At 33.2% G+C, this 12,823-nt stretch overlaps 1 protein-coding gene across 3 annotated transcripts in view; it reads right to left on the bottom strand.

Moving 5' to 3' along the window:
* Positions 1 to 1,638: 1,638 nt before the first annotated feature.
* Positions 1,639 to 12,823, bottom strand: part of LOC135214811 (protein amalgam-like) — a 235,523-nt gene continuing 224,338 nt past the window's right edge. Inside the window, exons 8-12 of one of the 3 annotated variants that reach the window (XM_064249186.1) lie at positions 9,776 to 9,903; positions 9,449 to 9,662; positions 6,954 to 7,031; positions 3,499 to 3,625; positions 1,639 to 2,128 (exon numbers count right to left, since the gene is read on the bottom strand). In XM_064249186.1, coding sequence (XP_064105256.1) covers positions 3,525 to 3,625; positions 6,954 to 7,031; positions 9,449 to 9,662; positions 9,776 to 9,903 — 521 coding nt within the window. In that variant the 3' untranslated portion in view covers positions 1,639 to 2,128; positions 3,499 to 3,524. Of the gene's footprint in view, positions 2,129 to 3,498; positions 3,626 to 6,953; positions 7,035 to 9,448; positions 9,663 to 9,775; positions 9,904 to 12,823 lie in introns of all 3 variants that reach the window. The other 2 variants (XM_064249185.1, XM_064249187.1) reach the window with 2 other exon arrangements.

Raw genomic sequence — 12,823 nt, 5'->3', positions numbered from 1 at the left:
TTTGTTAAATAAGACTTTACATTTGTTGCACTAAAGTGACGTTTCCTCGTTGATTACACATTATTTCCCACGAGTCTTATTCCAAGAAGGAAATTTATTTCTGCAAAAATAGCTGACGTGAATTCTCAGTCCGTAACAGAATGACAGCTAGTATTCCGTCCTGAGAACAAACCTTTGATGTTATGCAGGTTACATTTTCTATTTCCCATGAATTGCTAACAGAGGTAACTATATCTGTTTCTGAATTCTGCTTTTTTTTCGTTATTCTTTCAATTTTTCTAACATTCTTTGAAGCGTTGATTTGTTTTGTTTTTTTCTTGAAATATTTTTCTGGTTGTCAGGATATATATATATATATATATATATATATATATATATATATATATATATATATATATATATATATATATATATATATATATATATGCGAATAAACTCAACTTACATTTCCCCTTCTTTTCCAATCAATTTGAGAGCAGCGTGAAAACTAGGCACATTATTCAGGTGTAAACTTCGTCAGAAGGGAGAGAGATCGTCACCATACCACTTCCAGAAAAAGTAGTCTTACGAAAAACAAGCGTTCGCAAACCTTCTCGTCTGGGGGACCGCATCAGGCAGAGGAGCTGCGGTAGCTTCTACGTGAAAGAAAAAGGAAACAGAAATCATATTAAAGAGCTCCCGCCAGAACGGTCGTTATTGTTTTCATCATGGTGAAAACTCTCGTCAACACAGTCGATCAGATCAACACTCATCTGCTTATTTCCATCGTTGGCCAGACTTATTGTTATTGCATCACCAACCTTTGCCGGGCGCCATAAAAGTTCTTTTTTTTTTTTCAAAATGTAATTGTAAGGTTGCGTGAACCTTCCTTGAAATACTTGGTAATTCAAGATGAAAGACGATTCGATTCACATATTCGACGACGGGGATGAAAAATCAATCGGGATATAAGACTATCCTTTTTAAAGAGATTATCTGAACATAATTCTTGTCATCGGAGAGAAATAAGAAAGACGATCTCTTTGGAATCTTGATGCTCTTGCGACAAAATATCAAAATATAATAGAATATCTAAAAAATAAAAAAAATATTACAATAGAAAATCTGTTTTCCTTTCCAGCTGCTAATGGTACCATTTTTTTTTCAATGCTGAGACTTGTTTTCCTTTTATAACTAATGGTAGTGCCATTGCCCTTGTTGTTGAAATTCCAACATGCGTAAAAGATGACACACACTAGCAGGTACACCGACTCACGATTAGGGTTCGTTTTCTTTTGTTTTTTTTTATGGAATTTGATCTTGTTATTGAACTCGGGTTGAACAACAGCAACAATGACAACAACAACAGCAATTCACACAGAAGATACAAAAATCGTCTTCGACGACAGTTTGTTTTCCTCATTTATGTTTTTTCTTCTTTCCTGCTCTCTGCTATAAACATCTTTCACTGCTCGAGTATTCAGAACATTATTACCTGTTTTTCTGGTCCTGTTTGCTTAACGTATATGTATTTTATACTTGCTGGCCTGGTCTTGTATGCTTCATGTGTATATACACAAACTTAAACACATATATTTTATGTATATGGATATATATGCATATAATATATATATATATATATATATATATATAATATATATATATATATATATATATATATATATATATATATATATATATATATATATATATATATATATATCACTTGTTTTCCAGGTCCTGATGGCGTAGTGTATATATCTTGTTTATATTAATATATCTGTTTCATTTCTGTACTTCGACTAACATATACCTTTTCTATTTCTTTATCCTTCTTTGGTGAATGTAACAGCTTTCATTGGCAGGAATGACTAAAACTAATTATATCTACTATGGTATGTAGACCTACATATTTTCATATAGAGAGTCAGTTTTTTATATTTTTTTTCTTTTATTGCAGTTTTTAGTAACGTCGCTCAAGTGTTTATCTATTTGATTTTTTTTATCTTTTAGATATATATGAACAAGTATCTAAATCGATATGGGATATCGTTTATCATAGTCCATTGCAAAACACAGCTCCGGTGTTTCAGCGATGAACTTCTATTCATTTCTAATAGAGGAATTTTGATGATCACTTTGTCTCCATCTGCGAAAGAAATCAGAGCCATTAAGACATTGAAGCTGATGGGGTAAGCTGCGTTTTAATGTTATATTTAGCTTTCATCAAAATATAGGTATGAAGATGGGCTGTAAATATGATATGATGTGGATTCCAGGGGGAACCTTGAAATTATACTAGTTGTGTTTTATTGATCTAATGACCTACTCATCTTTCCAAAATTTGAAATTCATTCTTTAAAAGTAAGAATGATCTTATTTCTCTGCGTGTAAGGGCGTAAATTCTAACAGTGAGAAAATCGTTATGAAAAGGTATGCTGGTTGGGAGTAAATAATTAGGTTGATAAGTCTCTACTAAAGCATCAAAGATTCTTAACGAGACAAAATAAATCAACGCATTTATCAAAGACTAACCATCTTTATTGTATGCCACTGTCTTTATACATTGTAATGATCTTTGCCGGATTATTAAAAAAAGATAATCTAGTAGTGACTGTGTTCTATTTTTCGAAAGCTGTATTCAAAATTACTGCCTATATATTCAGATAAAATCAGAAGAGTGAAAAGGAAAAACGTTTAAAGGAATTCAATAAATATCGCTTACAACACAAGACACATGTGATTTATGATGTAAACATATCTGAATATATAAGTAAATATGTGATATAGATATATTTGGTCGTATTTGTAGGCATTTGGTAGTCTCATAGGACATCTTGGTCTTACTTAACATTAAGCTACATGCTCAACACAGACGAAGGTATGGAAATGTTTTTAATAGCAAAACATTAGGAAAGACTTATTATTCAGGCACACGATTTTAAGGAAGAAGATATAGACTAAAATATTATGTAAATAAATAGTTATAACAAATACCACAGAACTGATTAACAAAAGAGATAAGATGAAATTGATCATGGCTTTTTACTTTTTTTTTAAGAATTGAAAATAATTTTCTTATGACAGCACGGAAATAATTTACGTTACTACTGTGACAAAAGATTGAATACAATTAATATCCAAATATCACATGAGAAAATCGGGTGAGTGTTTAAATAACTAGTACTAAGTCAGAATAATTCGTGGAGGTGGGTTGAAGGAACAACTTAAGTGATGGGGCAACTTAAGTGATGGGGTGGCATAAGTTTGACAGGTAGCATGATACGTCCCCCCCACCCCCCCCCCCCCCAAGATAAAGGGGGTGTATGGTATATATGCTATGTATGAGTTGTATGTTATACAAGTAAGGAGTAGTGTGAAGGTGTATGGCGTACAAGTAGACATATTTATCACGAAGAACAAGATACACACAAAACGATTATCTCTTGTCATAACAGTTGTAAATTTAAGACAGCGCAGATGAAGATGGTTTAAGGAAAGTTGCCCTCCCTTACTTACCTGGCAGAGCAATACTTTGTATTCTTCTAGTAAGCAAAGGCACACAGTACCGTCAACATTACTATCAGCAAGGAGTCACACAGCACTTGGCGATAAACCCCACTAGCCGACTGCCCAACAGCCACTTCTGCAAGACAAAGGAATTGACACGTTTATTTCGTTGTAACAGGAGGAATGGAATACTGCTTCTTATTAGAATGGTACACTGTACTCCAGTGCAATATACAACGTATATGAAGTTTTACAGTGGCGATATCGTTTTTTTATGTAAGAGACATTACATTGTTCCTAGCGAAGACAGAAAACTAAAGTTATTCATTCATTTCTCGTGAAATATCTCATGCGCGAAAGTGGATTACTCTGTAAATTATACATGCCGAGTTAACCGAAACATTTCGTGAATTTACAGGGAACCTGGATTGTTATCGAGTTTCTAAAAAAAAGTAGGAAGAAAGTTTATTTCCGTTAAAGCTTAAGCGTACTGGAGTCTTTGGAGAATTTTTCGAGATAGTTTGAATTTCATTCTAAGTGTATATAAATTATATCGAGGATGATATCTAATTACCTTCCAGGTTTAGTCATAAACCAACTAAATTACTCAAAATGATCGAATCTGCCTTTGCACGGATACATAATCCAAGCTCAGTGATATTTGAATATATGTAAGGATTGCGTTTTTGTGCCCTTTATCCATTTTACATATTTGATTGTTTTTTAAAGTTGAAAAGGTAGTATATTATATACACATTTGTATAGCAATTTTGCAAAGAGACTCTAAGTAGCATGATGTAAAGATTACTCAGACTTTTTTACGTATTACCGAAGCTGTTTTTACTACTGACGATCAATTACCAATAATATGTAACAATCCAGAACAGGATTATTATTGCATTTATCTTAGCTTAGCTTAATAGTATTATGTCACGATCTCATCTCATAACGAGTCAGTAATATGTTTTTGCATTTAGGAGTTATATTTATGGCAAGCCGTCCTAGCACTTATAGGCATATGGATATTATCTTTATGTATAAGGTAGATTGTTACTATCATTGTTGTTGAAAGTGATAGCTGCGTTATTTGCATTCTGTTTATATAGCGTTTTTCTCTATCTCTGATGAGAGTTACTGCATTCAACCAGTAACTCGCCAATGTTTGTCATTTTCTGGAAAGAAAATTGCTTGCATACTTGGGCAGTTTAATTTATGAAAGGGACTCTGCGACAGTTACAAAGTAGCTACAAGAGTTTTCCTCTTTCGGGAGAAAATCGTCGTCAGTATAGCTCCGGATAAAATCATCCTTAGTGGTCTCTTTAAGGGGGAAAAACTCTACGTAGACGAGCGCCACATTTCAGTTACTAGCGTAGTTCCTCTGTTACGGTAAATTCTTCTTCGATAGAACACCCGAGTTTACAAATATTTCCTTTTCTATAGAATGACGAAAATATTCATTATTATTATTATTATTATTATTATTATTATTATTATTATTATTATTATTATTATTATTATTATTATTATTATTATTATTATTATTATTATTCACCTGTCTAATTACCACATGTATGTGACTTTAATTCACCGCATTTTATTTGGTAACCATCAAAGAATCTCATCATAAAATGATAAAATATTTATCAAATACGCTCAAATTATGAGGCGTTCATGCTTAATGTACTTAACTGCCTCTATTCTAGCTTCACATTCTTACATGGCCATTTTTATTTATTTATTTATTTATTTATTTGTTTATTTATTTATTTATTTATATTTTTTATGAATCGTCCACAATCGGGAGAATTGAGTACGTGATGATTTTTCCAAGTCATTTTCGTTTACTTAAAAAATGTTCTCAGCAATCGTTCAAAGTTTGGAAAACATATGACGTTTTTCCCTTGCCACTTTTCCAACCGTTCTAAGAAATCGCACTAAACATGGTGAACTGACTTTGTGAAGTTATTCTTGGCCACTAATCTTTCGGAACGTTTTCAGAACGTTTTCAGAAATCGTTCAGAACATTGAGCTTTTCAGATAGGATGTCGTTTCAAATCCACATTTTTAAAAATCAAAATTGATTATTTCCTTTAATTGTTCTAACGTGTGGGACTTGGTATATTAACGGTCTCTTGACACCGTCTGTCGAGAGCCTGCTTTCTCCCACATAATAGCTTCCTGAAGTAGGGTTAACTTCATTTTTGTCGAGTTTTACTGATTCTAAATGATGCAAGTAGTTTTATGGAACTCTAGGTAATACCAGTAGAGCATAAGGATACTTTCAGACCACGTAAAATATCATCATTTTTTACCTACAATGCTACATATTACTTAAATGCCTTTTATTTATTGGAATCAACAAAAATGATCTCTAACCCTACTCTGTTTCCACCTTTAACTATTAATTTTTCCTTTACATCAGATTTCCACTGTTTTATGATACATTATCTATATTCAGTAGATATGCATTCAGTAGAGGTGAATAAATTTAAATCATGCAACATGCATATCATGCAGGTGTTAAGCAGATCTAAATTTTGTTAAGCAGAACAAGTGGTGCTGATGCAACGAAATTATTTTGTTTTCACATGAAAATACTTTTCATCTTATAAACTGAAGTTCCTGAGTTTATACCCCAGCAGAATCTTTTCCGTTTTAAATGTGTCTGTTCTTGTTCATTTTATTATATTTCTCGGCTCCCCTGTGTGTGTTTTTTTTTCTGTACCCGGAAATATAATAGCCCATCTTTGATTGTGTTCATGTTTGTAATCTGTTATTTGTTGGTGGTTTTTGAAATGTCGATAACAGATTTGTCTTACTGCTCACATAATCTTATTAAGCACATAAAGGCATAGAGGATTTGTTTGAATCTCGTGCGCATCAACAAAATCGATCTGCTAATTGCGTTAATGGAAACCAAATCTACTTTGGAAATCGCAAGGCGTATATAAAGGGTGTTAGCTTTCCTGAGTGAAGGAAGGCAACTTAAATGTTTTAAAAGGGGCAACAGAATATACAGAGGAATTTAAGATTATAGCAAATACATTAAAACCGAGATGGCTAATTTTTGGTATGCAGGATTTATGTACGTCAGAAAAAAATAAGAATTTGCTATTAGTGAAGCAACCAAATGTCAGAATGAGTTATATTGAATGTTCATTAGTAAATGTGTAACTATGTTAGTGAAGTACAGGTCATTATTTTAAATGAAAAAAAAGGAGTGTATGATGGCTGTCATTCTCATAAGATGAGTCACCCTGTTGTTTTGAATTTCCACGGAAAAAAAAAAAAAACACAAGCAGTTTACATGGCAGGCAAATATGATCGTACGTGGATACATTACTACCTCGGGGGAAAATCTGTCACTCTAGCAATGGAGGTACTGAAGGATGGTGTGAGTCGGAAATGAAAGCAGCCTCGTTTCAGTGTTAGTTCGAATCTTTCGAGATTCTGAAAAAACAAACCTTCAAGTAGGGGAGCGATGTTTTCAGGCTCCGGAGCCAGGGTGGTGGTGGTAGTAGTGGTGGTGGTGGTGGTGGGGTCTTCTAAATGAAAGAAAAAAATGGAAAAAAAGAAAGAACTTTGATCTATGTGTATTTTTTTTCCGGAGGTATTTTCTCCTCGTATAGTAGTACTTCTTGACGCAAGTGTCAAATTTACCATTACGTTCACGAGGAAGTAAGAAATTCCTCTTTAGATAAATATACTTATTTTCATTGTCATTTAAGGTTTTTTTTGCGTTAAATGCTGCTTTAGGATATTAAAGACGTTTCTCCACACTACATTATTTAGGAATTTATAATGAACGTGTACTGAAGAATCTCTGTTATTTTTAGGCAGACAACTGACGGCATACTACACAAATTGGATCATTACATTTTTGACCAACAGGAATAATTACAAGGAGAGTTGTAGGTTCTCTAGTTTCATTTAATTGTAAAGAGATTCCTCACTACGTCTGTCATTATGACTGTTTCTGCAACTGAAGTATTTGAAACGAGCACCTTATATCCATCAAGTTAACCCTTAAAGTTATTTCGGGGTCTGATTAAAAAAGGAAGTTTATAAAAACATAAATAATAAATAATTCATGCTGACAGCAGTAAGGGACAACTTCGCTAATGGTAGATGATTTACCTTAAAAAAGAAGAAAAAGAAGAAGAAGAAGAAGAAGAAGAGAGAGAGAGAGAGAGAGAGAGGAGAGAGAGAGAGAGTTCAGTCGAAAAATACTTTACTGCTGCGTAATGTCCTGCCTAATTTTTTCAGTTGCATTGGTGAATATCAACTTCAAACAATGAATATCGGCATGCTGGTAATAGACTATGATCACTAGAGATAATAACGATAAAACTAATAGATACGAAGCTTGTGAACTGTTGTGCAAAGAAAGGTCTGTGGCCTATGGATAGTTATATCTATGATTAAAAAAAGATAGCGAAATTAACAGAACAAAGAATAAATTTTTTTTTATTACAGTATGTACTCGTATATAGCTTTGGAGAGAATTGCCTCTAGGCTTATAAGAATTAGAATGAAATTGTAAGAAGAATTTGAGGACGATCAACGTTCGGAATGAAAATAAACTACCTTGCAGTGAACAAGCAAACTACATTTTAAAAGTGATTGATCAAATAGTAGTACTAATCAGTGGAATCTAACAGGTAACTCGATGTGTCGTTTCCATTTGTTATAAAGAAACGAGTAGACACCACAATAAGTAACGTATGTTGTCTTGTAGAGGGACCAGTAATTTAATCCAAAATCTTTACGAAATGGTTATCATATTGTGGGGAAGAGAGTAACGTTCTGTCTTTTAAAAAAAATCTTCGTAAACATTATGATTCAGGTCAAACGTTTTGCAGAGTTATAAACAGATAAAGGCTGAAGTTTCTTCACAGTAACTCGAGTGAATGAAAACAATCCTAGTTCATCTTGATTACGGATTGTCCAATTTTTAAGCAAAAAAAAAAAAAAAATTGCACAAATAAATTACATGTTGGTAATTATTAGTGTTGTATCATACCTATCAGCAAGACGACACGAAAACAATTCAAACATTGGTTTCCAAGCGGTCTGAGGGGAAATATTATTCAGATATTAATTAGTGCCATAAGAGGCTAACTGTAAATGGGGTTTGCTATAAAACAAATTATTCTTTTAAAACGTACAGCGTAAAGATATTATGCCTGTAGGTATCAAATATTTCCTCTTAATGGAGTCTTTTTCTGATTTTTAGAATTTATCTCGTTAATAATGGATGGAATTATATTTTTCTAGTGTGAGGATTTCAATCTACCATTCTTATATACATGGTCTCTATGAACGAATATCGTTGTTCTTAATCAAAATAACAATACTTGTCACCCGGATCCATTAACGAAATTTGTTAAAATACTACGAATCAATAAACTATATCCGTGACATTTCTGGATGATGATTGCGTAATTTATTTTAGCCTATTTTTCTAGGGTGGTTGTAGAAAAAATAGCACAATAACTACTCCGAGCTTTCATGTCGGTCAGAAAACACAGAAAGGTGTAACGGAAAAGTGTAATAAATTTGTTGTTCGAACCATATTCTGTAACACTTTCTTAAAAGCTCTAAATGTAGCTGCCGGGACAACTTCAGCTCTGGTCTCCTGTCCGTAAGGAGAGTGATAATATAGGATACAACAAATGATTAATTTCAGTTTTTGTGATCCGTGTTCGATAAGTGTCTATATCAATTTCAGAAATTATTCCGCGAAAACAAAGCTTCAGACATCGCACTGAACCGAAATTCCTCTTCATTTCTGTATTGTTATTGACATAACGTTACCTTAATGACGTCGTAGTTAATTTACGGAATAATTTTTCAGAAGTGTTTGTGTCACCTAGTGTTGATGTCCTTAGGCTTAATAACTCAACAAAACACAAAGCTTTTTTTTTTTAGCCTTAATCTTTAGGCAGCTATTTATTACCTTTCCTTGTATAAAAGTGGAAGATCTCAGAGCCGTTGGACCAACCGAATTTGTTTTCTACCGACACGATTGCTTCGTAGTCTGTAGCAGGTTCGAGTTCGTTGAGTGGGTGGCTCATGTGGTGGATGGGTCCCATGTAGTCTGCTCCTTCCAAAGTGCGCGGAGGGTAGAGGCGGTCGTCCCATCCTCCGTGGACGTGGAAATTCATGGGCCCCTGCAACCAGCCCAAGAAGAAAGGAATCTAGATTTAACGCACTGTTTTGTTTTTATTGTCACCGCCTTGTTGACATTTATCATCATCATTTTTATCGATCTTTAAGTCCTTACCTCAGCTTTCCTGTATTTCAGCCGATACTGCGTGATAGGAGAGTTACTTTCAGTCTCCCAAGTGATGGTGTAGGCAGTTCTCTCCCCACCTGCTGGACTGCTCGTCACTCGGGGAGGCTTAGGTAGACCTATTAGGAGACAAGTCAGGTTATTCGGTGGTCCGGTTGAAACTGATCTAAATTTGTGTGTGTTTATTTTTTTCTTTTTGCCTGTGCACAGCCCATCAAAAAATAAATTTCAGAGGTTGTAATCACTGAAAGAAAGATGAGGTAAAATCACCCACGACGTTTAGCGAAATTCTCCGTGTGACTAATAGCCTTTCTTATCGTGATATCTACTTGCTGGAGAAACCCAAGATTTAATCATATTATATAATTGATTTTAACAACTTTTTTTGTCTCTGATGTTGCCATATACTTGTATAGTGAGATTCCAAAACTAGAATGCTTGCACATGAAAACCATGCAGCAAGGTAAAGATACGTTGGTGCTTAACAAATAGCCAGTATCACTAGGTTCAGATATATGAGTCAATTATTTTTTGAGCTGTTTTTCGTATGTATCATTACAGCATTTCTCGCCTATCTTCAGATTAAGCATTATCTTTTAGAATAATTTGATTTTGCCATCATTCATTATCGGTTGATTATGAAATGATGGCGATTCAAAGAAAGTCAGGTTCGTCGCTTCCTAATTTGAGATATTTTGTTATATAGTTGGTAATTAGTAAATAAATTGCTTTTATAGGTTTTATTACAAAGACATCGTCAACTTCGAAGGTGTATTAGAATGGTTGAAATTCCTCAAATGAGCGAGATAGTAACTGAGACAGGAAATATTACATAAAATGAACTGCATGTGAATTAATATATTTTTCCTTGAACGATAAACACATACAAGACATCTCACATAAATTGTACGATATAAATGCATGAAATTAGAGCACAGTTTAATTTTCGTAAGAAAGAATAATAAAATATATTGATCGAATATACTATTAATAATTCAGAGGGCAGAATTTGGTTCTCTGAAAACAGACTGCCACGAACGTCACTCATTCCGAGCTCGTTATTATTCTGGAAGTGCTGATGATATCAGTGTGAGTGGAAAATTGAATTTAGGAAAAATCACAAACGAATTTCATATTTACGTAAGTAATAACTTTGATGACGATGATTTGTGTAGAGCGTATATATATATATATATATATATATATATATATATATATATATATATATATATATATATATATATATATATATAACAGTGATGTTATTTTGATATTCGTCATTGCCACATCTTATTATCCCCCTCTCTTTGTGTATGTTTATATATAGATATATATATATATATATATATATATATATATATATATATATATATAATTGTATGTATGTATGTGTACATATGCATGTATGTATGTATATGTATGCTCGCAAATAAAGGTGTAAGGCACAGTGTGTCACATATCTTGACAAACTACCTTGAAATTAATTGTCTTGAATTTTTATATATACCTTGAAATTCGCGGTCTTGATTTTTTATATATACCCAGAAATTACCTGTCTTGATTTTTTACCTATGCCCTGAACTTAACTATCTTGATTTTTTATATATGCCTTGAAATTCACCGTCTCCCATTTTTTATATATACCTTAAAATTCAGTGTCTTAAAATATTTCTATATACCTTGAAATTCATTGTCTTGAATTTTATATATATACCTTGAAATTCACTGTCTTGGATTTTATATACGTGCCTTGAAATTCACTGTCTCCAATTTTTTTTATATATACATTGAAATACAATGTCTTGAATGTTTTATAAATAACTTGAAATTCACTGTTTTTTCTTTTTTCATCCATTCACCTTATATGGTCTTCTTATTTTCTTTTCTTTTTAGTCCCATGCGTCTACATTACTTTTGAAAACAAGTTGTCTACGTATCTTCTTCAGGTAAGACGTCTGTTTATTTTCACTTCTGTTCCATACCTACCAACTATGTGTAATAACACATATTGAAAAATATTTCCAGACCATTTTCTCATACGTAATTTTTATCACACGCACATATATATACTTATGTATTTCCAAAATAGATTGAACACATATCATCACTCCACTGAGTATTCGTATGATTTATCGTTGGAATTCGCCTCTCGTATAAATGTCGAATTGAGACCAACCGAGTAAATGAGAACTCTCTTGATTTCCTTAGGGGATATCGGGTCCTCACATGACGGAGCGCTCCCAAAAATCTAAGCCAACAGATGGCACATATTTTTTTTTGCAACACACACATACACATACATACATACATACATACATACATACATACATACATACTACATACATACATACATACATACATACATACATACATACATACATACATACATACATACAGGCAATAGTTTTGCTTGCATTTTTGTATATTTTGTATCAGTTTGCGTTCTTGTGTCTGCGAATCCACTGTTAACCTGCCTGACTCATTCATATTCCTGTGATCAGTAAAACATCTCATCAGCAAATACGTTGTCAAGATGCATCGCCATTCTTTTTTGCAAATACGAACATGTTCCTTATCGTTTCTCTACAGATATGCGTGAATCTTTTCCATCCGTGAACCTTCATTAATCTTATCTGGAAATATCGTGAGAATGCAATTAATTTGTAAATACGCGGTTGTTTGACGTACAAGCAAATTGCTCCACAGTCAAATGGTTAAGTAAAATGGAATCGGAGATTTGATAAAGTTTATTTACTCGGCAGAGAGAGAGAGAGAGAGAGAGAGAGAGAGAGAGAGGTCGGGTTTCTGCATTATTTGTATTCAACAAGTCTTTTTTGTATAAAAGATAAATACAGAGAAAAGATAAATAAAGACTACATTGGGAAATCATAAATGTCATTACATTAGGGATAATAAATAAACATTGGTAAACAATTCATGATACGATGTTTATCTAGACCATAACCCACGGAAGGGGTTAATAGCGTCAGTGCACTTCACGTGGTGCACTGTAGACACTACTTATGTTTTTTGACAGCA

The sequence above is a fragment of the Macrobrachium nipponense genome, chromosome 46, assembly GCF_015104395.2.
Source record: "Macrobrachium nipponense isolate FS-2020 chromosome 46, ASM1510439v2, whole genome shotgun sequence".
Lineage (NCBI taxonomy): Eukaryota > Metazoa > Arthropoda > Malacostraca > Decapoda > Palaemonidae > Macrobrachium > Macrobrachium nipponense.
The sequence above is the reverse complement of the archived record's forward strand: the minus strand, read 5'-3'. Positions and strand labels throughout refer to the sequence as shown.